Source organism: Camelus bactrianus, chromosome 23, assembly GCF_048773025.1.
Source record: "Camelus bactrianus isolate YW-2024 breed Bactrian camel chromosome 23, ASM4877302v1, whole genome shotgun sequence".
Lineage (NCBI taxonomy): Eukaryota > Metazoa > Chordata > Mammalia > Artiodactyla > Camelidae > Camelus > Camelus bactrianus.
Genome location: NC_133561.1, coordinates 29,614,838 through 29,642,209, shown reverse-complemented (window position 1 = coordinate 29,642,209; position 27,372 = coordinate 29,614,838). Strand labels below are relative to the sequence as shown.

The window sequence follows — 27,372 nt, the reverse complement described above, 5'->3', positions numbered from 1 at the left end:
TCAGAAGGGCAGTAATGTTTAAGTGGCAGGAGGAGAAGGAACAGTCAGAGGGAAGAGGAAATTTGGGAGAAAATAGTTTCATAGAATCCAAGAGAGAAAAAGGTCCCAAGAAAACAAAAGTAAGGATGTCATTTGTGTGGCTTTCCTCACAGGAAGTCAGAAGATAATTTTAGAGTAATTAAAATTTTAAATAAATAGAAAATGTGGTCTCTATATCTTTCCTTCCAGCTACTAAGTTTGCTATCAGGGCACTGCATATGTAGAAAACTTTGCAAACTTCAGCAATGCCTACAAACTCAAAAAATTCAAAATGTTGCAGTCTGATTATTAAGTTTATTAACATAGTTATAGCAAATACTATATTTAAGTGTCGCAGTTGATGGGAACCAAATTTATGTTGAACTTAATTCCTAAGCATCACTCATTTGTTCTATGTCCAATTTCTAACTGACTTCAGTTCATTTTCTGATAGTTGACATAGACATTTGAGCTGCCTTAAATACTTTTTGTGAGATGGGAAATGGATCATTTAAAATGGATGTGTAGTAACAAAATTAGATATTTTGAAAAGTCACTCAAACATTTGAGGAAGAGACTATGTAATTCTTTTCTTGTCATCTAAGATATTGTAATAAAACCTAAACTTCATATTGACCTAAAAATTACCATTTATTAGTCATCTTAATGTATATTCCTCTTAAATAAGTAAGTTGACCTCTTAAATGTGATAGTGAGTGACATGCTGTAAGTACGCTTTGATAGTAATTTTTCTCACCAGTAATTTTGTAGTGCTTTATTTCAGAGTTCTTCATTATAGCACAATCACACTTTTTAAAATTGAAGTACAGTCAATTATAATAGATCAATTTCTGGTGTACAGCAGTCCTGCCTATACATACATATATTCATTTTCATATTTTTATTTTTTGGGGGGAGGGAATTAGGCTTATTTATTTATTTATTTTTAGAGGAGGTGCTGGGGATTGAACCCAAGACCTTGTGCATGCTAAGCATGTGTTTTATCATTTGAGCTCTACCTTCCCCACTGCACAATCACATATTTATTGTCCTTTGCTAATTTTGGCAAAGTGTTTTAGAAGCATAGCAAACTATATGTGCTTTCAAAGAATAAAAGTAAAAACATCTTAAAAATCATTTTAAGCTTTTAGTGCTGTATGACTTTGCAAGGGTTTTGAAGTAAACATCAAATATAAAAAAATTTTTAAGTTATATTGGAAGATTGCTCCCAGAAAAGTAAATTTATGATCATATTCTAAAATGAATTTTTTTTCGATCTGGGAGTCATAGATTTTAGTCATTAAACATCTTGGATAAAGCTGCCTAATGTCAACTTCTGACTTGGACACATAACAGCTTAGCAAGTTATTTTTTGGGTCTTTCCAAAAAGTGAGGGTTTTAGTGATTACATCATAGTATATTTAAGACAATAAAATGAAATCATCCATGAAAAGTATTTGCCATGTTGGGATTATGGAAAGAAAACAACTGTTACACCTTTATAGTAATCAGTGAGCAAATAATTCTTTTTTTCTTCCATTTAGCAGTTACTACACAAAGGAAAGACGTAAAGAAGATCTTCATTTAGAAACACTAGACGTATATTCTGTTGATCCATACAACCCAGCAAGCTAATCAGAAGACAAACTGGTATCCAATTAAATTTGGAATATTGTTATTAATTTCTATGTCAATATTTCCTTAAATTTATATTTCTCAATAAGCATAGTACTCAGTGTATAACGTTCTGTTGCACAAGTCTTTAGTAATTATGCACAGAAATTCTTAACTTACCTAATTCACATTGCCAACTTCTGTCCCTGGGGTTTTTTTAAACTTATTCATCCATTCAACAAATATTTAAATAAGCAGCAAAATAACTAAGAATAAAATAAGTAAGAAGATGGTAAGTATTATGAAGAGAAATAAAGCAGGAAAAGGGGACAGAGGGGGCAGGGTAGTTGGAAGGGAAGCCTTCACTCAGAAAATGAGATTTGAGCAAAGACTAGAGTGAAGTAAGGAGCTAGCCTTGCAGAGGAAGAGCATTCCAGGAAGAAAGAAGATCAAGCACAAAGACCATAATAAGGTGGTGTGTCCCTGCTGTGTCAGGCACAGCAAGAAGCCAGTGTGGCCTTGCATGGACTGACCAAGGGAGACAGTGGTAGAGATGAAATCAGAGAGGTACAGGGAGGTAGGTGAGGATGACTGATCCTGTAGAGACCATATGCTAGGTCACTGTAATGAACTTGGTATTTATTCTGAGATGAGAATTCTTAGAGTGTTTTAAGCAGAAAAACAAGTGATCACTTTAACGGCTGGATTAAGAAGAGAATGGAGGAAGCCAGGGGTGAAAGGTGGGGAATCAATATGTGTTCTATCACAAAAATCCTGGCAAGAAGTTGTGAGTGGCTACCACCAGGCTAGTGAGAAGAGGTCAAATTCTGCATGCATTTTCGAGATGCTGCCAGTGGGGTTTGCCAACAGTTTGTATCAGGATAAAAGTGGAAGGGAAAAGTCAAGATGATGCCTGGGTTTTTTGGCCTGAGCAATTGAAGGATAGAATTGCCATTAATTAAGACAACTGAGAATGGGAAAAGCAGGATTAGAGAGAAAAACAAGGGGTTCCACTTTGGAGATGGTAAATGTGAGATAGCTAATAGACATCCAAGTAGAAGTGCCGAGAAGGCAGCTGGATGTACAAGTCAGCATTTCAGGGAATAGATCTAGGATCAGTACACAAATTTGAGCTTTTCCATATATGGATGTACAGAATAATGAAACCAAATATGACCAGCAAGGGACAAAAGAGGCTGGGGAAGAGGAAAGGTCTAACTGCTGAGCCCTGGATCCTCCAACGTTAAGAGTCGTGGAGTGAGAAGGAACCAACAGAGGGGTGAAGAAGCAGCTCTGATACAGGAGAAGACTCCAGAGAGCAATGTTCTAGAAGTCATGCGAAGAGAGAATTTTATGAAGGAGAGGGTGATCAACTCTGTCAAATACAGATCAAGAAAGATCAGTAATGAAAACCGACATTTGTGTTTAGCAGCACAAATTTTGCTGGTGAACTTGACTGGAACAGTTTTGGTGTACAGGAAGGATGCAAAACCCTGATTGAAATGAGCCTGGGGGAGAATGAAAGGGGAGAAATTAGAGATATCAACCACAGACAACTCTTTCAAGGAGTTTTTCTATGAAGAGGAGAGGATAAATAGAATGATGGCAAGAATAAGAAGTAGAGTAAAGGGCAGTATTTTTTTAAGAATGAAGAAATAGCAGTGATGTTGCCAATCCTATAAGTGGTTGAGAACGATCTAGTAGGAAAGGGGGAAATGATGGCAGGAAAGAAAAGGAAGAATTGCTGGAGCCACATCTGGGCAAGCTAGAAGGACTGGGATCTTGTACTCAAGCAGGGGAACTTACATAGGAGTGTGGCATTAGCAACAGGAGAGGCGGCAAAACATACAGGGAGATGTGATCGTAGAAGCATGTGTGGAGGTTCTCTTCTGATGCTTCTGTTTTCTCACTGAATAAAAAGCAAATTGATCAACTGAGACATCAGAGATATAAGGAGAAAGAAGAAGGTATTAAGTAGGCACCATGAGAGGTGAAGACTGAATGACAGGAAGTATAGAAAGGTTGACACGCAACGTGAAGGGTCCCCTCGAGTTTCCCAGGAGAAAATAAGGGTGAACATGTGAAGGTTTATTAGACCCAGGCATTATGCTGAGGGTCTTTCATGCCTGATCTCATTTTGCTTCAGTATAACTTTGAAAGGTGTATATTATCCCAAGATAATACCTAGGTGAGAATATAATATCCCAGATGAGAAACCAAGGCTCAAAGTTTCTCTTGGCCAAGGTCTCAGGGTCAGTAATTGGCAAAAGTAGAATTCAAGCTCAAATCTGACTTCAAACTGCTTTCTCCTTCACAGTCTATAAAATATGAAATAAAGATACCACCTCTGCCCTCTTAGAACTTATTTCAGTAAGAAAAATAAGACATATACATTTCATAGTGTAAGAATAAGTACCAAAAACAAGACACAGGAGAACTGCTGTGGCAGTTGAGGAATAAAGGATGCCTTGTTGCTGGTGAGCAAAAGGGAAGGAAACAGGAGAGACTGTTGCAGAGTGATCTCCAGGTCCAAAGCAGTGGGAGCCCAAAGTAGAGCTATGACATAAATATTTGTTGAATGAATATTTGAATGAGTCAGGATGAGAACATTGTTTCAACTTCTCCCTCATTTATTTTATTCATATTTATCAACAAAAAATTTAGTTATTAGTTGCTTCACTTCATGTTGTCCAAAGAAGGACCACTTAATTGATGCTTAATTGAAGCTTGATGCTTCATTGTTTATAGGACTTATAGCTGGTATATATAAAGAGAATGTTGATACTCATATTTAAACTTCAAGTTGCAGCAATGCCTTTCCTAAATAGAAATTAATCTATTTCAGTGTGCCTTGTTGCTTGGAACCCAACTGAACATCGGTTGGAAAGAAGCCATTCTAATATCAGCAAGTCTTTTTGTATGTCCTCAACATCAGTGAGATTCTATCATAAGCTTCAACTCCTATATGCACTTATTCTCAAGCGGAACAAAGAAAGTGTGCTTGATGATAAAGATGGGAGCCCAGTTTTACCTCCACACGCTCTTCAAGAAGTTTTCGAAGCCTCACTTGTGATGTGCCTGGAGCTGGGCTCTGACTATACACAATTATATAACTCTGAAAAGTGTTACCTTTTGTGGAACTAAAAAGAGCTGTCCTCACGCCCAGACTCTTCTTTTATAATCAGCATACTTACTGTTACCATACTCTTTTAGTTATAGTGTGTTTTTAATTATTTAAGCAAAGTATTAAGCATATCCTGTGGTTATCATGGGCATATGTTTGATGGGGAGTCTAGTTTTATTTTTACAGTAGCATCTTTTTCTGATATGTTTTAACATTTCACTTATTTCCCCTTGGTTTGAGATTTTCTCATAATATATAATCACTCAGTAATTTCAACTTGCACTTTATTTTTAAAATCATGAGTGAAGTTTTATTTCTAAAGTTTCGATGTACAATCCAAGATTTCAATGTTTCCTTGAAAGCTTTGTCAGAAGCTGTAGTTGTTTGTAAAATGTCATGTAATAGCATGTACGTTAGTCATTCAAATAAATTTTATCTTTAAAGAAAAACATTTTCCCTATGTTATTCTTTCCCCCTGGAGTCAGTGCACTCCTGAAAACAGACACAGTCTTAGGGTTTTTCGAGTTCCTGATTTAACGTTTATGCATTCCGGATCCCACCACATTGTCATGTTAGTCAAACTCTCAACCCACAGACTCAAGGCAGTCATCCTTGAGACTTCCTTTTATATTTATCCAGCCAACGCTTTCACCTAGCCCATTCATTCTTCCCCACCACACGCTAAATCCAGCTGTCAGTTTTTTTCTTTATAGCATTTAAATTATTGAGAAAATAAAATCTTGCTTACTGGCCACCACAAATTTGCTCCCTGCCCCCAACTTCTCCAAGACTGTGCGTTCTGTTTGACATCTTTTGTTTTGTTTTTATAATTGTGGTAAAAAAACATGTAATATAAAATTTACAGTTAATAATTTTTAAGCGTACAGTTCGGAAGTGTTAAGCGTATTCACATTGTTGTGCAACAGATCTCCAGAACTTTTTCATCTTACCAAACTGACCCATATCCATGAAACAACTACTCCACATTCCCCCCTTCCTTCAGTCCCTGCCAACCACCATTCTACTTCCTGTTTTTATGAAGTTGACTACTTTAGATACCTCACATAAGTGGAACCACACAGTATTTTCCTTCCTGTGGCTGGTTTATTTCACTTAGTATGTCTTTAGGTTTCATCTATGTTGTAGCATGTATCTGAATGTTCTTTCTTTTTCAGACTGAATAACATTTCATTTTATGTGGATACAACATTTTGTGTATCCATTCATCCATCAATGGACATGTAGGTTGTTTTCACCTTGTGGCTATTGTGAATAATGCTGCTATGAACATGGGTGTGCAAATATCTCTTCAAGGCATGTTTTTCAATTCTTTTGAATATATACCTAGAAGTAGTATGCTGTTTCATATCTTCTGTTCACTCATGGTACCATTGTCATTTCTCCAACTTACCCTCCAGCCTTCTATTTTATTATAACTTTATCTCTACTCATCTCTGTTCTCATCTTAACAGGTGATGAAAATATCTCAACTTCCTCTCCCTTTACTTCCAAGCTTATCTATATCCACTCATCCTTATCTTCATTTCCACAAACCACTTTTCACAGACTCTACAGTTCTCCTCTCATCTCTCTGTTTCTTCCAAAACGCTGCTCCATCAAATACACTCTCTTATTACTGGCTTCTTCTTTTCATTTTCCCACCTACAAACCTGTTCAAGCCAGTACCCATTCAGCTGCAAGTGACAGAAATCCATCCCATACCGGCTTAGGCAAAAAAGGGATTTTTATTATATTACATGACAGAAAAAGTGAACGGTGCAGCTCACTTCAGTCAAAATGAGAATTAAATATCCTAATTACATCCTCAGGAATCTGTTCTATTCTTTGGTTCTGTTTTTCCTTGCTGGCCTCATTCTCTGGTAGACACTCCTTGAAAACTGGCAAAATATTTGCTGACCATGCCAAACACACACTCCAGCATAAAGAGCTTCTCTTGTCTAATAACTCCTTCAAAAATCCCTTCATTACCTTTGATTTGTCCAAATAGGGTCACCTGCCCCTCCCCCCCCTCAACTGAACCACTTATTAGGGTGAGAGCAGTGAAACAAGCAGATGACAAGGCTTGAGCTGCTTGCCTAGGCTTGGGGCTGGGGATAGGACTGAGCTACCTCAGTTGTTTTCAAGAGAGGCTCTCATACCCCGCCTCCCTCCCCCACCAGAGGACATTGGGCAATGTCTGCTGACATTGTGATTGTTACAGCTGGAGGAGGGAAGAGCTACTGGTGGACAGAGGCCAAAAATGCTGCTTAACATCCTACAGTACACAGGACAGCCCCCCAAACAGAGGATTATCTGGTTCAGTGTGTCAATAGTTTTGTATTTGAGAAACCATGGCTACATAGAACTCTGCTAGAGAGGCGACTTCCCAGAGCAAAAATCAGGGGCCACAGTTCCAGAAGGGGCCCAGTTAAAGCAACAAATACCCACCATACCTTCTATCTGAAAACAAATCTTCCCCCATACCATCCAGGTTTTCTCTTTTAAACCATCTCTCTTCTCAAACCACCAAATTTTCTGAAACAGTGGTTGATGTTAGCTAATTTAATAATTTATTCATTTACTTAATAGGTAGCTATGAAAATCATTCTTGTGTGCTAAGCAGTGTTTTAGGTTGTGGGAGAGAGCAGTGATAAATGGACACACCCTTCGTAGCTTTTATTCTAGTGAGGAGAGACAGACTATAAGCAGATTGTCAGATGGAAATTAAATGAAAACAAAAGTAAAATTTTTAAAAATTATATGAAGCAGAGAAAGAGGAAAGGAAGTTCTGAATGGATGTGCAATAGTAAATAGTGGCCCAGAAACAGACTCACAGATACAGAGAACAAACTAGTGGTAACCGATGCGGAGAGGGAAGGGAGGGAGGGCAAAACAAGGGTAGAGATTAAGAGACACAAACTGCTGTGTCTAAAATAAATAAGCTACAAGGATATCCTGTAGAGCACAGGGACATAGCCACTATTTTATAATAGCTATAAACGGAGTATAACCTAAAAATTTTTTAATCACTATGTTGAACACCTGCAACTGATATAATACTCTATATCACTATACCTTGGTAAAAAGTTTACAAAACTCTGGATCAATGTGGTTCATATAAACATATCCTGACCTTCCTGTTGTTTACTGGACATGTTCTTCTTCAACAGACCCATCAGTTCCTGAGATTTTTTTGAGCCTTTTCCACTCATGTGCTTTTCAAAAGTTCTCTTGCTGGGAGTCCAGCTTCATTATCCACTCCTGTGTTCCCAACCTTTTCCTAGAATATTGCCATAACATTTCCGCACTTCCTGGCCCTCACTAAAATCCATTTGTCCCTTGACTACGTCATTCTCAGTTAAAAATCCAAAAAACCATTGACACTCTCCCTTGAGGGTACCCTCCCCCTTCCATATTAGTCCCCTGTCCTGTTAACTGTCATAACAAATTACCTTGAATCTTAAAACAACACAGTTTTGGTTTTGTTTTTTGTTTTTTTTTTTTTTAAACAATTCTGGAGGTCAAAGTCCAAAATGAGGGCTGGATCAAGGTGTTGGTAGGACTGACTCCTTCTGAGAGCTCCGGGGGAGAATCCTTTCCTTGCCCCTTCCGGGTTCTAGAGGTAGCGGGCATTCCTTGGTTTGCGGCAGCATAACTCCAGTCTGCCTCAGCCAGTGCCTTCTTCCACTCTGTTCTGCTGCCTTCCTCTTATAAGTACCCCTGTGACTGTTATCCTCCCACATAATGCAGGATAATCTCTCCATCTCAAAATCCTTAATTTAAGCACACCTGCGAAATCCCTCTTGCCCCAGAAGGTAGCATATCACAGGTTCTGGGATTAGGGCAGGGACATCTTGGGGACCTCATTCTGCCTACCACCCACCCCCATTTCTCTCACCTCTGAATGCTTAATCCTCTGCCCCAAACTTGTCCCTCTCCCATGTTTCTTATTTCAATAACTAGCACTACCGTTCATTTGGAATCCCAGGGCTAATTACTAATTTCCTTCTTTTTCTGGCCACTAACTTTAAGAAAGGAAATAACCAAAACACAATGCTGAAGCAAAACTTGTTCATTGCATTTCCAATATCTTTCTTAATTGTCTACTTTATCCCTAGTCAGGGTCACCAACAAATCTCACCCCATGTTGGCAAGAGTTTCTTTGCTTGTCTCTCCAGCCACTATTGCGTTATTCCAATCTGGTCTCTATCCTATAGACAGAATTATATTTTTTAAACATGCAAATCTGCTTAAACCATTCTCTTTTTAAAAATCTTTTAATGGCATGGTATATCTCAATTCAACACGAAGAAATTGATTCCTCATATTCCCTGTACATGTTGCCTGCAAGTGTGTCTTCAACACAGAGAGCAGGAATTTCATTAACTGCCCTACCCACGCGGATTCTTGCGAAGAGGGAATGTGCAGGGGTGTGTGGACGTGAAGCTCTGAATCAGGAGCTGCCCATCTTCGTTCGCAGAATACTTCAAGGAACTAAAAGCACTGCCAGATTTTTCTCCTCTAAGGTGGTCTCCAGGTGCTAGACTTGTTAGAAATAATGCAAATTGGGAGTAAGCAAGGTCTCGCCCACCAAGGGGAAGTTGCGGTCAAAGGGCTTTTTTCCCCCTCCTATAACGCGGGGTGCACTTCCCACACCCTGGGCGCAGAGCCAGTGTTGGACCTCTCTCATCTCCGCTCTGCTTTCTCCCAATCTGGACTTTTCTCCGAGATCGCGTCAGGTTATTAGAGGCGCTTCAGAAGGATGGGAACTTCTTCCCAGAGGAGTCCGGGGCCTCTCCGACCGCCAGCGCCCTCTGTCTCCTGCTCCGGAGGAGCCTTTCTGGCGGTCCTGGCGCTGCTCGCGCTACCGGCGGCCTGGGGTGAGATGCTGGCGGGCGCGGGAGCCGGCGCAGCGGCCGGGGCGGGCGGGGCAGCTGGGGCGGTGCAGGCACGGCCCGGCTGGCGCTCGCGCCTCGCAGAGTCGCTCTTGGGGGCTGAGTGTGCGAGTAGGCAGGTCGGCTTTGGGATCCCCTCTGCGCCCGGAGACCCTGATGGCGCTGGTCAGTTCCCCTCTGCGGGGACTTCTGTTGTGTGTAGTGCAGAGAAGGGTGCGGACGCTCAACAGGTGCTGCACGGAATTCCTTGCCTCTGGCCACGGCAGAGTGTGGCACTGATCATAGTGAAAGAAAGGCGGGTTGGAAATTCGACCAACTTGGGTTCTAATCCTAGCAATAGATTAATTGTGTGGAAAGTTACTACACTGTTTCCTCATCTGTACAAGGGGAATGCTGAGATCTCGGCCCCATGGGGCTGCTAACCTAAATGGCATAAAGCATGTCAAAGGTCTAATGCAGTGCCTGCAACTTAATTTCTATCCCCCAACCATTACTTCAGCCCTTTGTTCACGATTGTTTTTGGACACGCAGTCCAGGGGGTGCAGTTATCCCTTGAAAACTGCCCTGCATCGGGCTATATTCACCCTACTCACACCCCAAGCCACCACCACTAGCATGAATGTGCACTTACCAAGCATCTATATTAAGAGGATCCTAGGTGCTTGGGGTTGGAAGAGCGAGCCAGGCTCTAGAACCCTCAGTGTCACTGGTTGCAGGTAGAACGGAAGTGTAGAGATGTTTACATATTGTCATATTTTAGTCAACTGTTTAGAACAAAACAAAGCCTTTTACAGATATTATGAAAATTTCGAGGCAGCATTCACCCTTTCTTACCGTTAACTCCAAATAGGTAAACACCTTTAATGAGGCCCCTTCTCTTCCTATTTTTGGCTTCCCTTAGAAGTCTTCTTAGTTGCTTGGACTGTTGTCAATTTCTTAGTTGAAGTGACAGTATTTATTTTTGTCCAATCTCTTCTGGACAAGTTTGCTTTGTTGTCACTAGACGTGTTGCATTCACTATTTGATTGGGCCTTCACTTCTAAGAGAGCAAGGAATAGGGAAAAACAAGTTTCCACAAAAATTGTTGTTAATATTTCATCTCCTAAGACATCATAAAGGAAGCTGTCAGGTGAAGAGATGGGATAAAACCTAAAGCTTTAATTTCAGAAGACTGTCAAGTAAATTAAGCAATCTGTGGTTAGAATTTTTGTGGACTTTGTGAGTATACGGCCCCTTCTTACTGGAATGTTGTTGTAGTTTACCCATGTTTATTAAGTTACTGTTAGAGTACAATTGCAGACACTATTAATTGCAAAAAAATATTTACTAAGGTTATCACAATAACTTCAAAATATGAAGCAGCCTAAATTAAACTGTCTGGTATTTATTTGCCAAAGTAATTTAGGTAAAGAAAATGCTGATGGAATGCTGACAGTGTGCACAGCACTGTGGAATTTGAAAGAAATGCAAGAGAGGGCTATGCCTGCAATATATATGTGTAGAGAAGTACGGTGATGGGGTTTTATGAAATCTCCTTAATTAGGAGGCCAGGGTTCTGGTTTTCCAGCTTCTTTCTGTTACCTACTAGCTGGGAGCCTTGTACCCAGCAAGTCAATTAACATCCCTGCGTAATTCCCAGAGTCCACATGTATAAAATGAACATAATTGATATTCTGCTATCTGAGAGGGTTATTGTGAAAATCAGATGAGGGAATGTCTGTGACAGTGTGCATTAACCTCAGAATCCCCATGGGGATCTCCAAAACCACGACTAGAAAGTCACACAGGACCCTGAAGGCCATAAGGTGACTGAAAAGGGAGACATCTCAGATCCAATGATAGGAAAAGGCTGAGTGGAAGGAGCATGGCTTCAACAGCACTTGAGGAGTGAGCCCCCCAAAAAAGATTGTACAGGATGATTCACAGTGATATTCATTTTACATAAAAATCAGCACACTGATTAAGCATTACTAGGACCCATGTTTATTTTAACATAGGGCAGACTGTGGCGCCCTCATTTGGTCGGATCAGATCTCTCTGTGACTTGAGTGTGTAAAGATATAAGGTAGAAAAGAGGGGTGTTTCAGTTGGTTTTCGGTAATTTGTGACCTACTTTAGTTTACATATGCTCAAGATGAATAGATTTGTGGTTTGTATTACTTAGTTTTAAATATGACCTCAACAGTTGGACAAGTAACTTCAAGATTTCCCTTCATGTAAACACTGAATGAAGATAATTCTAAGGCCAACTCAAGCAAAGAATTGAATGGCATAGCTGACAGTCCCCTCCACACATATAGACATTAAGAGGGAGAAACACGGTCAGTTTAATCACAACTGATCAAGAACTGAAAAAACAAAAAATCTACAAAGCATCAAGAAGACTAGTTGAAAGATAGCTTTATATCCACTATTATTAACAGAGAAACTCATTGTGACTCTATTTTGTCCATTTAGATGTTAGTTCTGACATCTTAAGTCATATTAAGTCACCGTGAGTAGCAAAGCATTTAAAACATTTTTTATCTGTATCATATTTCTTAAAATTTCTATTTACATATATTAGCATATCATTATATACATTATATAGCATATATATAGCACATATATTATACATATTATATAATTATTAAATACTGTAACAGCACATATAAATTATATTGTTATAATAACAATTTTTATACACATAAATTATGCTACATTTATATTATATGACATACATAATATTATGTTGTACTGATATTTTTGTTATATAATATAGCATATACAATTACATGAAATATTACAAATATATAATTATATAGCTTCATTAAATTATATAATATACTATAATTCAATATCTAATAGTAAATTATAATTTGTATACATAGTTCATATGTAATATATAATATTCTTTATAATAAATGATACATGTATTAAATAATATGCTACATTATATACCAAAGCATATAATACATATTATATTATATACAATGCACCAAATATATAGAATAATATATAATATATATTTAAGTATGTTTAAATATTTAAATATAAAACATAAAAGTTGAAAGTACATGCTCTTTTTTTCTTTAACTGATAGAGTTACTTAAGGAAAGCATTTGCAGGACCCTTCAATAAAGAACAGAATGAGCAGAATGGAAGGCAGAGCATACTCCAGGTGGATAGCTCATGTATGAAGACATTCAAGTAATAATGAGCAGACTGTGCTTATAGCATAGAATACATCAATTCTTGCCTTGAATGGAAGATTTGAATCAGAAATATTTTAAGATAGACTGTGTTATTCAGGACAAAAATAACAGAGATGACAATACACGCCCGGTAGAATGGCTAAAATTTTAAAAACTGACCATGCCAAGTATTGGCTATAAGGTGAAGTAACTGGAATAATCATACATTGCTCATTGGTAAAATGATACAACCAATTTGGAAACAGTTCGGCAATTTCTTAAAAAGTTAAATGCACATGTGCCATATGACTAGGCATTTTACTCTTAAGTATTTACTCGAGAGAAATGAAAGCTTGTGTCCATACAAAGACTTGTACATGAATTTTTATAGCAGCTTTATTTGTAATAGCCAACAACTGGAAACCATTCAAATGTCCTTGAACAACTGAATGAGTAAACTAAATTAAAATGTATTTTTATAACTGAATGTTACTCAGCAAAAACAAAATACAGAAAACAAATTTTTATATGCAACGATCTGGATCATTCTCAAAATAATTATGCTGCGTAAAAGCTAGACAAAAATAACAAGTACAAACTGAATGATTTAGTTTATATGAAATTCCAGAAGTCAGATCAATCTGTGTAAGAGGAAGCAGGTTGGAGGTTGCCTAGAAAAGGAGGTAGAGAGGTAGATGGATTACAAAGAAACATTAGAAAACTTGTAGGGAGTGTGATGGAAATGTTTGTCATCTTGATTGTGGTGATGGTTTCATGGTGCATGTGTCAAAAGTCATCAAATTGTATACTTTAAATATTTTCAGTTATTGTATGTAATGTATCTTAATAAAGCTAAACCAAAAGATTTTCTGATAAGCTATGGTAGATCTTGAGTTTATAGAGTTCGTATTAATATATTTATCATAGGAATGGGCCATAATTTGAGGGATTTGTATTGAAGGAGGAAAAGAAAACTTGATCAAGCTTTCTCTGGTGAAGGCTCATGTGTTCCTTTTTATTTGGACTATTTTTCAAATTTGCATTTTTATTATTACATATACCATAGCCAGGACTCAGGAAAGAATTTTAGGTAATTAAAGGAAAGGAATGCCATTCCAAGAATAGTCCCATTTGCTTTGTTGTTTTAGATCTCTGTCTTCTCCTTGTGAACTTTGTTGTGACATTCAGCCTTTCCTGGTAAAACTCTTGGCAACAGAAGCTCCACTTGGAACCTCTTACCTTGTCCAGTATCACTAAATAAGACAAATATCAAAATTACATTCATCCCACACATCACCTAGAAAAGATGAAGACACAACATTTGAAATCACATCACAGGAGTTTTTTTGTTTTTGTTTGTTTTTTTAACTTTTTTTTTTTTTCTGTTTGTTGCAGTGTTTCCCTAAGTGCTATTATTTATCAAAATCACAAAATACAGTTTTCTGGGCTGTAACTCAGACCCACTGAAACAGCTTTTGGGGATATAGCCTTGACTCTTGATTTTTTTTTTAAGTTTTATAGGTAATTCATTTTTCATCTATTCATTGCAACAAATATGCACTGAGTACTTACATTCGAGTGCTAAGCACCTGGACTAGGTATTAGTTTAAAGGACCAAAAATCACTGGGTTTCTTGCCCTCAGATTATTATGCATGTCTAATATCTATTGAGAGAAATAGATATATCTTTTAAAGCACATAAATGTAATAAGCACAACTTGTAATAAGTGATTTAAAAGGAAAAGTAAATGGTCTGACTATAAATTATTATGGGGAGGGGTAGAGGGAAGTAGTTCAGATTTGAAATCCCTGGGAAGCTCAGAGAAGGCTTCAATGAGGAAGCAACATTTTAGCAGAGATTTGGAAGAACAGTGGAAGTTAGAATGAAGACAAAAGTATATCACATGGAAGGAATATTATAGACAGAAGAAAGAACATATAGCTTAAACCTAAAGAAGGGGGACAAAAGGATTTCAGCTCAGTCAGAGGACACAGTGGTACAAGATGAGGCAAGAAACATAGACAAGGGTACTCTTGCTTAACAACTGCTGGTTTAATAATGAGAATGTGTAGCGATAGATGTAAGGCTGTCTAATATTAGAGAAAAATAAGTAAGAAATATGAGCTTTCTTTGATCACCATCCTTTGCTTATGTAAATTACATAGATTAAATTTCTTGATTCTGATTAAAGCCAATAAACAGGAAAAAGGCAACTTAGCAGCTATGCAGGCCAAATGACTAGCTGGATCCACTTTCTTCAGGAATTCTCCTATCTGTCAGTGATCCAGTGGGAACCATGCTCATGGGCTGAAGAGATCAAATCCCAGGTTGAATCTGGGACACACTCATTCAGAACTTCTGAGATCACTGGTCACTGAGGTCTTCCAGGGCTTTCCTGAAAAGTAGGTTTATTTCAAACTAGCTCTCTACACTTAGGTAGAAAATAAACTCTTGGAAGCAAAGTGAGCATGCCTACTTTTGCAGAATATCCAAATCTACATGTTAGCATTTTCCTTTTTCTGGGGATAATAACTGTAACTACAATTAATCAAGTGCCATCTATGTGTAAGATGCTACAAAGTGTTTTGTATCTTTGACCCTTCCAACAAACTTACTAGGTAAATATTATCATTGGCTTTTTGAAGATGAAACTGAAGCTCAGAGAAATTTAAGCAGCTCATCTAAGACCTCACAGCTAGTAAGTAGAAGACATCAGATTCAAGGCCAGGTCTCTATGAATCCAAAGTTTTTAACATCATATGCCATTATTTTTTGTATTAGTTTCTTATTGCTGCTATAACAAGTTACCACAAACTTAAGGACTTAAAACAATAGACATTTATTCTCTTCTGGTTCTGGAGATCTAAATCTAAAGTGGATCCTTAGGGCTGTGTTCCTTCTGGATGTTCCTTCTGGATGCTCCGGGAAGTAAGTATAGGTTTCTTTGCACTTTCTATCTTCTAGAGGCTGCCTACATCCTTTGGCTCATGGCCCCTTTCCTCTACTTTCAAAGCCAGCAGTGTAGCATTTTCAAAACTCTTGCTCCTTCTGCCTCCTTTGATCCTTTGTTTCCTTCATATAAGGACCTTTGTGATTGAATTTAGGGCCCACCCAAATAATCTAGGATTATCTTCCTATCTCAAGATTTTTCACTTAATTACATCTGCCAAGCCCTGTGGTCTCATTGGGTAATGTTCACACTTTCCAGGGATCAGGGCATGGATGTTTTTGGGAGCTCACTATTTAGCCTACTACACATTTCCACACAGATTTTCAAAACCTTAGCTGAGTCTGTTGAGGGAGCCCATTAACATTAGGTGCAGGTTAGTAGCACATGGTTACAGTCCAAGACATAGTCTGCAGTGTGTATATTGACCATGACTTGTGGTAGTTTAGCATATGTGTAGAATTTAAATACATGATAATGATAGTACAAAAGACAGGAGGGAACTAAATGGAGTTAGCATTTTCTACAGTTCATGAATTGTTGGGGAAATTATAATTGTTAGTTACACGTTAATGTGTTAAGGATGCATATTAATAATTAAGGATGTTCTTTAAAGGAATGTGTCACTAATCATGTAATAAAAGAAACAGAAGTAAAATAATAAACACAACTGATAATCAAAAAGAAGGCAAAAGAAGAGAATAAAAACCATAGACAACACAGGACAAATAAAAAAACAAATAGATGGTAGATCGAGTCCAAAATACATCAACAATTATATTAAATATAAACAGACATTTCCACTTTAAAGACAAAGGTTGTCATACTGCTGCATTTCCCGCACTGTGGGCTGAGGTGCCCTAGGGGTGTTTATGAATTCGCAGGGGACCTGTGAGTTACACAGCAATACTTGAATTCTCTCACATATTGTGAAAATGGCTCAAATTAGCTCAGTTCCATTAGATTCCCAGGGTTCCACTTGGTCGACATCAAATCTTTGCAAAGCTGGGTTTTCAGCTATGATCATAATAAAGAGAAAATACCAAATGAAAATTAATGTGGAATAGGAAATTAAGTGGTGGTTTATGATCTGATTCCAAGCTTTGAGAAGTTGAGCAGTGCTCAACATTCCATATTAAGAATTATGGTGGGCACAAGACTTATTAAGTTGTTTGGGCCTAATTATTTAATAAATAGAAATGCTAAGTATTTCTTTTTTGACTAGGAATGACATGAAAAAATTACTGAGACCATAAGAGCCCTGTGAACTAAGTTTTGGAACCTCTGTCACAATTAATTAAAAATTAAAACTAAACATTCTATACAAAACAAACAACGTACATGTTCAGAGACAGAATGGATGAATATAAAAGGATGAAAAACATACTATACAGAACCAAAAGAAAGCTGATTTGGCAAATGTGGCATTATGAGGATCTCTGTCATTAAATTATCACTGTGTATTTATATTTATAATAATTACAGATGTATTGAGGATTAAATTGACAAACTTATTATTTGTTTCTTATATGCCTTACAAATAAAGCAGGCAAAACAGAATGTGAGGCAAAGACAGACTAGAGATAGAGAGATTTTCTAGTGATAAAAGAGTCTATCTACCAGAAAATATGATTTAAAAAATAAAGGTACATTACTGAACTTAAATTAAAATGTTAAAAAAAAGTATATGCACAAAGTAAAAAATAGACGGAGTTAGAAATAAGACAAATGTACAATAGGTGGAAAATTTTAACACAACCCCTTTAGTATCTGGTAGAATAAGACCCCCACAAATCAGTAAGTATTAGAAGATTTAAATAAATATGAATAACAGGTTGGGCCTTACTAACATACCCAGAGCACTGCACCCACTACCACAGAAACACAGTTTTTACAATCACATATGATACAATTACCTCAGTTGGTCATATGCTGAGCCAGAAACTCAGTCAATTTCAAAACTTGAAAATAAATATATAATTTTTTAACTGCCTCAAATGTTTATAAATTAAGTAAAGCATTTCTAAATAAACCATGGGTCAATGATGAAACAACAATGGCTTTGGTTTAAAAATTTATCAAATATTTTGAACTCAGAAAAATGAAAATATGACATGTGAAAACTTGTGGAATACAGCTAAATAACTATACTTAGAATAAAAATAATAGTCTGAATGCTTATTTAGATATTAGAAAATCTAAAAACAAAAAAGGTCTAAGCAATCATCTCAAAAAATTATTTTTTAAAAAAGAACAGCATATAAAGTAAAGAAAATCTCAGTAAAGATAAAATAAAAATGAGTAAATCAATAAAGCCGAAAGTTGGTTCTTTGAAGACTAATAAAATTGACCAACATATCCTCCATTATTTGAATTAATTAGTAGGGAGTGTGCCAGTGGGGGAACATGGGATTTAAAAAACAAAACAAAACAATAAAGAGATTTCCAGAACTAAAATAAAATGATATTTTTTTCAGCAGATATTTCTTTGTGATTTCATATTGTCTGACTCTAAATGGCATTTTCATTACTTTAACTTAACAACTGGGAGGGCTTAAGGGGAAGTAGCTGAAGCTAGTATTTAAAATATGTGCTTAACAATATCCTTTCATATAGTATAGTCTTAGTTATTGAACTTTGTCTACAAAGCATGTGCTCAAATTTCCTTGTGCCGAATAATATAATTGACTTGGGAACAGACTTTCAACAGTGGTGACAGCTATATCTATGAAGCTTATTGGAGGAGAAAGAGAAAGTAGAGTTGAGGTTTCTCCACTAACTTTAATGTCACTGTGGTCTTGCTCTCCAGGTCGATGCAAAGCCCCGGTGCATCCTCCATTTGCCATACCTACAGAACTGATTGACAAGGATGAGTTTCCCATCAGGACATCTGTGAATTTTAAATGCCTCCCTGGTTACCATAGCTACTTCAAGAGAGTGTTCTCTATCATTTGCCAAGGAAACTCCATCTGGTCAAGACCTAAATACAGCTGTAATCATAAGTAACTCTAGATTGAGGACTCATCTGTGTCAGTCAAAAATCCATAAATCTGATCAATGTTCAAATTTTGGAACAGAGACATGTCTTGATAAGTTCACCTAGTCTATAATAGATGTGGAAGTTCTTGTCGGTCATTTCTTCCTACTGCCTTGAGTTCCTGGCATGTTCATTACAAGTTCATTTCACGAGAAATGACCACCACAAGGCAGGACTGAAGGAACATCTCTATTCACTAGAGACGTCCTATTTTCACAAATGTGTCAGGAAAGGAAAGTGTAGGCGGGGAGATAATCCCAGACTTTAAGATTTTTAACTTGTACTGGTTGAATGACAGCGTAAACACTTGTTAATAAGTGAAGTTTTACATTTTTCAGAGAGGCGCAATATAGGAATGAGAAAGATCGGTAGGGGAGGTCTTTTTGAAAGTGGTGCTTAGTCATAATGGGAAAGAATATATATGTATTGTAATAAACGTATGTATGTGTATGTATAAATTAATCACTTTGTTATATACCTGAAACTAACATTTTAAATCAAGTACACCTAAAAAAACAAAGAATAAAAATAAATAAATAAAATTAAAAAAACGAAAGCAGTGCTTAGGAGGTGGCTGATCCTGAGGAATCTGGTGAAGTTCCTCAAGGTGGCAAAATCTGTGGCTCCCAGAATTGCATACGCTCTTCGGGAAGCTGCAGTCAGGTGGGGACTAACATGTTATGGACTAACAAAAGTTCAGATGACTCTTTCTGGCTTCAAAATTCTGTTTCTTTTTCAAGGAAGATCATGCAAAACTCCTGCAGATCCTCTGAATGGCGTGGTGCACATAGACACAAACACCCAGTTTGGATCCAGAATTACATATTCTTGTAATAGAGGGTGAGTTGGCAGCAACACCTCTTGGGTCAAGAGTTGCAGAACAGCAATACTACCATCTGGCCACATCTCAGAAAGGAAAATGAGGCTGTTACCATCTGTTCTTAAAAAGCTGGAATACAGGTGTTTAACTCCTTATTGAAATGAAAAACGGTACAGGAGGATTCGGGGGATAATCTGTATCCTTGCTTGAAACCAGGGCAGTCCATAGAAGAAGAGCGAGGTATTCACCAGGTACAAAGGAGGAGGGTGGACGGAGGGCATAGTCAAAGCATACGAAATCCCTGATCCAGAGCAGATACTGAAGGAAGGGAAGACCATGGAGCAACCAGGTGAGAAAGAAAATCTTAAAGGTAGATTCACTATTGGTCTGTGAGGGCTGCCGTAACAAAGTATGACAAACTGGGTGGCTTAGGGCAACCTCAAAAATGTATTCTCTCACAGTTATGGAGGCTGGAAGTCCGAAATCAAGGTGTCGGCAGGACATGCTCCCACCAAAGCCCTGAGTCAGGTTCCCTCCTTGCCTCCTGCAGCTCATGGGAGTCTCAGACCTTCCTTGGCATGTGGCAGTGCCTTTCCAATTTTTGCCTCCATCTTCCCATCTTCACTTTGTATCTGTGTCTTCACATGGCATTGTGCTGTCTGTTTAGTCAATGTCCAAAGTTCTTTTTTTCAATAAAGATGCCAATCGTATTGGATGTGAGCCCACCCTAATGACCTTATCTTAATGTGATTTTATTTGCAAAGATCTTATTTTCAAATAAGATTATATTCATGCGGTTTGGGGTTGGGCTTCAAAACACCTTTTTGGGGAAACACTATTCAATTCGCAAAGAGCCCCTTGTGAAAATGTCACATGTAAAGTGTGCCCTGGGCAGCAGTCCTACCTTTCATGCTTAGCCTTGCTTAGCACCAGTGGAGTATCAGCCTCTCTTCCAATGTGACCAGCTGAATCAGTTAAAAAAATATAGGACAAATATATATTGCCATGATAAACACAGAAAAGAAACTTGTGCCTTCAGCATATATGCTAACCAAGGACTTACAGATTATACAATGCATAATGTGACAAAGTAAAAGTAGAGAAATCTACAGTCTTGTTTCTTTCTCTGAGCATTTTTAAGTGCGGTCTATAATTCCCCTGACTATACCTTCTTTGTCATATAATACTGAATAAGAACTAATATCTCAATGGTATAGAACAGAAAACAGTTTAATTTATAATATATTATAGGAAATTAATATTAAAAAGGCCAATCGGAAAAATCAAAAGGAATTTCTGCTTACAAAATAGAGTTACTTTCAAAAAATAGGAGGAACTCTTAGAAATCTCCTGTTCACACTTTTAACAAGATTCAGTTGTACACTGCTTCTGTGAAGCTAGTTAGGAAATCAAGAATATTTGCATATGAACTAAAAGGACAATTACCAAACTAAAAAAAAATCTGTGATAAACACACTGAGTATTGTAGAAAATTAAGGAGAAAGTAAGAAGAAAATTGAATTGTCCCAGATTTCAGGGGAAAGGAATAAAGAAAAGGAGAAAATAGACGACATGTGAAAAAGAATACCAGGATTAAAAATTCATGTAACAAAAATTGCAGAAGGGGAAACAATAAGCCCCTAATATTCCCATCACTAGGGAATGTCCTTCTGTATTTCAGAGATAAGAACAACAACAACAACAACAACAAAATGAAAGAATGCAGAAAGGAAATTAATAATCTATAATTCCTACAAGAGAAGCTGATTTATACTGACATCACATTGGTCCTTTCCATGGCTAAACTGCAGAAGACAGATTTTCCAATGAGTGAAGCTAGCAGTCCCAGCAAGGGGCTCCAGATAAACGTTCAAGGATAAGCAAGGACCCCGGGACCACACCTGCATACTTTCCAGGAAGCATACTTGTGCAGAAATAGAAAAAGATAAACCCAGGCAATGAACACATATTTTTTCTTTTTCAAAGAAGAATGGTAAAACTCACTGAGATAGAGAATTGGCCAAAAAAACCCGAAAAACAAAACCAAATTTTAAAAGACAAGATCAAATATTTTTAACAAGTTGTGTTGTTGGATTCTATTTGCTAATATTTTGGTGAGGATTTTTGCATCTATGTTCATTAGTGATATTGGCCTATAATTCTCTTTCTTGGTAGTGTCTTTACCTGGTTTTGGTATCAGGGTGATGGTGGCTTCATAGAATGAGTTTGGGAGTATTCCCTCCTTTTCAATCTTCTGGAAGAGTCTGAGAAGGACTGGTATGAGTTCTTCTTTGTATGTTTGGTAGAATTCCCTGGTGAAGCTGCCCGGTCCTGGACTTTTATTTGTAGGCAGGTTTTTTTTATTGCTAATTCAATTTCATTTCTAGTGATCGGTTTGTTCAAGTGGTCAGTTTCTTCTTGGTTCAGCCTTGGTGAATATGAATATAATGACAGAACTAATTATTAAAAAGAAAAACTTTGTAAAGTAATCATACTTTAATAACCATTTTTAAAGTCAAAAAATATATCCATAAAACTAGAGAATGGGAGATAGCAAAAAACACATGCTAAAATTCTATTACATAGGAGATGGGTAGACTATACATATTTTGACAACAAAATTGAGAAAATACACTTTAAACCTGTGTATGTGTGTATATATATTATGTATATATATACATGATACATATATATAGAACACATACATAAAATGAAATTTCTAATGGAACAAAATTTGGATATTTAGCTTCCAAGTTAATAGAAAAACTAGAAGCGGTACATGCACCTGTCTGGTTCCTGTAACAAATGATAAGGAAGAAAAAAAAAAAAACAGGGAAATATATCTGTCTCTTCTGCCAGAAATAAGCCCTAATATGTTCAGGGCAGATCTGTTTTATTCATTGCTACATCCTTACCATTGGAGGCAGTGATGACAAAAGCAAGATCAAATACATGATTTAGGTCAGTAAAGGTGGATAGTTTAATCTCCCTGTCAAAAAACAAAAGCTTCCAAATAGGATCAGAAGCATCACAATCTTGACATATTCAAAAGAAATATGCTTAAATTAAAATGACATAACAGTGCTAATATACAATATATATATACACACACATCAAGAAAATGCAAAATAAATTTAAGTGGCAATAATTAAATGAGAGAAAAAAACAGATGTTAAGAACAAAATTACCAGACAGGTCTATGAAAGGATTATTTTATTTTGGTACTTGGTTCAATCCAAAATGAAACCAAGAAATTAAGAAGCAGTGGGAGCCATGAGCAATTAGAAAGGCAATATTCCTTTCAGTAGTGAGAGGATAGAAAAACAAATGTAGGAAAGCCAGATAAAATGGATGGAGTTTAGGCGGGTCCCTGGACTTCTCTCAGATTGGAGCCTTTCGGCTGTGCCATGCAGGCGAGCTGAGCAAGTTGATGGGATGTGTAGAGCACAGTGATCGTTCCCCTTTTTGCTTTTAGGTATCGACTTGTTGGTTACTCATCTGCTGAATGTATCATCTCAGGCGATTCTGTCATTTGGGAGACGGAGCCACCAGTTTGTGAACGTGAGTTGAAATCTCTTTCCCCGTTTATTCCGTGGTCAATCCTAGAGCTGCCCCCTAGAATTAAAAGGAACATAATTCATCCCTCTTGGCAACGGGATCCTCCTGATGGTATTTGAAGAAAACACTCATATCCTTCAAAGTGTTCACGATGTTTCAAGCTTCTAGTTCCTCCTGGTTTTTCCTTATCCTGGGGAATCATTTATTTTATTTAGTTTAAACAGTCGTGTTGAACTCAATTCGAACAGCCCCAAGTGTCCCTTTGTTGGTTGAACACCTTCCTTTTGAAGGTGACTCTCTTTACTGAAGTAAAGGAGCACAACATTGGTGAAGGTGCCCTGCGTCTTCTCTGTCAACTCTTACTCCCAGGTCATGTGTTCAAGTCCTGGGCCCTCCCTGCTTTCTTCTCTGTCTGAACAGTGACAAGCCATGTTTCCTACAAGCTGTTTGGGCTATGAGATTCCTACACTGTGAGGCACTTAGAGGAGGGAGCAGCTGCAAATTCACAAATAACATAAAGAGGCTGTAACGCTGGGTTTGGTGCTAATCTGAAGAATTCAACATTCTCCAACCCAACTGGTAGTAGGATTAGTGGTAAGAAACTTTCTCACAGTCCAGTACTCAACATGTATCAAAAACCTTAAGGAATAACATGCCTTTAATCCCAAAATTCTACAGATTGATTTACTCTTTAAAAAAAGTAGTCACCACGGGTTTTTGCGGGGATTGATGTACAGGTGTTACCTATGTTATTATTTATGAAAGTGGAAAAGTCAAAAGAATCTAAATGTGGAATATGTTCCAAACAATGTTCTGGAAATAATCTGCTAAAAGGAACAAGGCATGTGATCTGTTAAGAAAAAAGATTAAAATATGCCCGAATGCATAGACAAGAGAGAGAAATCTTCCAAATGGAATCAGAAAGTACATTCTTACTCTGAAATATTACTCAGCCAACCGAGATGTTGTAGAAATAGCTAAGTGCAGGTGTGTGTATTAAAGATTACACATTAAGTAGTCAACAGTGGTTCTTTCTAGCAATGGGCTAGAAGGTAATTTATATTTGCATTTTACAAATTTTCTATAAGAAATATGCATCTTCTGAAATTTACTTTTAAAAGTTAAAATAAATAAGTCAATGAGCATCTACTTAAGGTACTTGTCAAAAAAGATTGAAATGCAGAGTATATAAACAAGATTATACTGTACAGCACAGGGAAATATATACAAGATCTTGTGGTAGCTCACAGCAAAAAGAAAATGTGACAATGAATATATATATGTTCATGTGTAACTGAAAAATCGTGCTCTACACTGGAATTTGACACAACATTGTAAAATGACTATAACTCAATAAAAAATGTTTAAAAAAAGATTGAAATATTTTAAATGCTTGGAAATGATTTTAAATGTCTAGGAGTTATCTGTTACTTGCATGTTAGATTAAATTTGTCTGTAAAATGACCTGTGCTTCATATGTTTTTAGGAGCAGCGTTTTTGATGTATTTTTCCTGATTCTTCAAAATGCTGCCTCTTCTTGAGTCAATATTAGCAAAATATATCTTTACTTCTAGTATTCTCATTTTCAGATTCATTAGCATAGAATAAAACAGATGTTCAGTTATTTTTATTCCTTCTGAATCTGTGACTGGTCGGCCATGTGTATTTTGTATGCTTGTGCTCTATTTATTTTGTGTTAGTTGTGCTTGAGCTTTGGATTTTATGTATTTGATAATCCATATTCCATGCTGTACCTCAGTAATAACGAACTGAATAAATACCAATGCCTTCAACAGAGAGAGAATTAAATTTAAAAAGGAATTCAGTGATATGTAAAAGTTCTCACTTACAATGAAAAGTATATGGACGGTAATAATATGTGAGTACATTTACTGAAATAATATTCAGAAGAGCAGGAGTCATGATATTGTGGTTAGCTAGTCTGCAGTTGTGTGAACAGATGTCTGTATATTAGCCAAGAGAAGAGAAGAGCAGAAGTGTTCTGAACATTGTCATTTGGGTCATTTTTCTAAGTGGTTAGCAAAAGTCATGATTGAATACAAGTTTAAGGAATTGGGGTTTTAACTTGCTGTCCCTTTTCCCAGGTATTCTTTGTGGGCCACCCCCAGCCATCGCCAACGGAGACTTTGTCAGCACCAACAGAGAATATTTTCCATATGGAACGGTGGTGACCTACCGTTGCAACCTTGGAGAGAGAAAGAGGAAGCTGTTTGACCTCATGGGTGAGCCGTCCATATACTGCAGCAGCGAGGACAATCAAGTTGGCATCTGGAGCGGCCCTCCCCCTCGCTGCATTATGCCTAACAAGTGCACGCGTCCAGAAGTTGAAAACGGCATCATGATGTCTGAGAACAGAAGCTTATTCTCCTTACATGAAATGGTGAGGTTTACGTGTCAGCCTGGCTTTACCATGAAAGGACCCTCCACTGTTCAGTGCCAAGGCCAAGACCAGTGGGTGCCGGGGCTGCCCAGATGCTCCAGGGGTGAGTCTGACTGAGGCTTTGAAGGGGCCCCCAGATGACAGGAGTTGTAGGAGGATGAGGAGATTAGTGCTTGTTCTGGGGGAAGGATGTGTGGTGAGTGGTGTGAGTACATTTGGGGAGAGGCAGCATGAAATTAAGGGGACGTGTGTGCGTGTACGGACGTGTGCACTCGTGTGTATGTGCCTTCATTTGAGAAACAAGATTTAATTCATCAAGGAAGGGGACATTAGGGCCTCTCCTACTGACCAATTCTCTAGACACAAGACCAGCTCCAATATCTCTCAGTTATATTGAAGAATGATGAGGACTTTCTGGTCAGGCCTATGATAATCTCAGTGACTCTTTACAACTCACCTTTAACTTGTGCTAGTCTTATATCCATATGACAATGAAGTTAGCTTGGCTTTTCAGAGGTTTAATAAATTATCTAAATTATGTGCTACTAAGTGGCTTACCCAGGAGCAGGCTGCAGTGTGTCGGCCCAGAGGCAGGATGCTGAGCTTCTTGCCACACTTTTATCAGCATTTATCACAGAAAGTAACCGACTCATAAAGAAAAATATCCTAGGCTAGGAATAGGGACAGAGATGGTAAATTTTGTTCTGGGTCCAACTCCTACATTTGTCATTAGAAATCTGAAAATGAAAGTGAAAGTAACTTGTTCAAAGTCCAATCGATTTTTCATTCAGAATTAGATATAGATTAGGTTGAAGTTCAGATGAGTTCTGATGATGCCTGAGCACACACCCAAAGGACTATGAGTGGAGGCAGCGACTCCTTGAGTCACACACTCTCTAATAAATGTGCCCTCTCCTTACACAGACAGGCTTGTGTAGTGGAATTTGTTCTTGATGACTAGTCCTGTCTTCTCATGCCACAATAGCTGGCTTATGGGTGGATGGGTAAATGCGGCTGATACCTAGGGACAGGGATAGAGCTTACAACCTTTCCACCCATCCGCATCAGCCTCTTAAAACCACTGACAGAGCAGCTGGAGGACAAAAGGCCAGAGATACGAATAAGAATTGTTACTGCACTTTGATCATAGAGGTGCAAGAAAAGAGTTAAGGGGAAATCTTTTTAATAGATTTAGGCTCAGTCAACCTTCTTATTACTGGGAAGATAAAGCTGTAACTTGGATTGCCACTTCAGCACATAGGTGGGTGGGGTAGCAGCCCACCAATACTTTTTACTCTGTGCTGAATAGTTAGCAGTGGAAGAAGGGACCACATGCCTAGTAAACTTATGAATGCATTTTAGAGCTGGTTGTGGGAAGAACTGGGTTCTAACTGTCTACCCCTCACCATCTGTGAGGTTGTTGGCCATACCTCTTCCCTACTCTTAACTTCCACATGGAAACAAGGGAGCTCTGGATTATCACTGGAATTCCTTTGTTATATCTGATCCTCTTTAATCATGAGCCTCTAACTCCTTGGAAAAGATGAAATTTAGGAAAAGCTATTTCCCTATAACTGACAAGTACTTGACTGTTCTTTCCCAGTATGTCAGCCACCTCCCCAAATCCTGCATGGTCATCACAGCCCAAACGACAAGGATGACTTTTCCGCTGGGCAGGAAGTGTTCTACAGCTGTGAGCCCGGCTATGATCTCATAGGGGCTGCTTCTCTGCACTGTACGCTCCAGGGAGACTGGAGCCTGGCAGCCCCCACGTGTGCAGGTGC

At 37.8% G+C, this 27,372-nt stretch overlaps 2 protein-coding genes across 7 annotated transcripts in view; both read left to right on the top strand.

The window, feature by feature from the left end:
- CR2 (complement C3d receptor 2) overlaps nucleotides 1-5,205 on the top strand; it is a 30,943-nt gene extending 25,738 nt beyond the window's left edge. For 2 of the 4 annotated variants that reach the window (XM_010963236.3, XM_010963235.3), the window contains 2 exons: nucleotides 1,566-1,668; nucleotides 4,478-5,205. In XM_010963236.3, the coding sequence (XP_010961538.2) occupies nucleotides 1,566-1,653 (88 nt within the window). In that variant the 3' untranslated portion in view covers nucleotides 1,654-1,668; nucleotides 4,478-5,205. Of the gene's footprint in view, nucleotides 1-1,562; nucleotides 1,669-4,477 lie in introns of all 4 variants that reach the window. The other 2 variants (XM_010963234.3, XM_045522845.2) reach the window with 1 other exon arrangement.
- Nucleotides 5,206-9,215: 4,010 nt separating this feature from the next.
- The window catches only part of CR1 (complement C3b/C4b receptor 1 (Knops blood group)), a 98,213-nt gene continuing 80,056 nt past the window's right edge, over nucleotides 9,216-27,372 (top strand). The window contains exons 1-5 of one of the 3 annotated variants that reach the window (XM_074351911.1): nucleotides 9,216-9,636; nucleotides 19,550-19,649; nucleotides 23,105-23,190; nucleotides 25,293-25,691; nucleotides 27,192-27,368. In XM_074351911.1, the coding sequence (XP_074208012.1) occupies nucleotides 9,519-9,636; nucleotides 19,550-19,649; nucleotides 23,105-23,190; nucleotides 25,293-25,691; nucleotides 27,192-27,368 (880 nt within the window). In that variant the 5' untranslated portion in view covers nucleotides 9,216-9,518. The remainder of the gene's footprint in view (nucleotides 9,637-19,549; nucleotides 19,650-23,104; nucleotides 23,191-25,292; nucleotides 25,692-27,191; nucleotides 27,369-27,372) is intronic. The other 2 variants (XM_074351909.1, XM_074351910.1) reach the window with 2 other exon arrangements.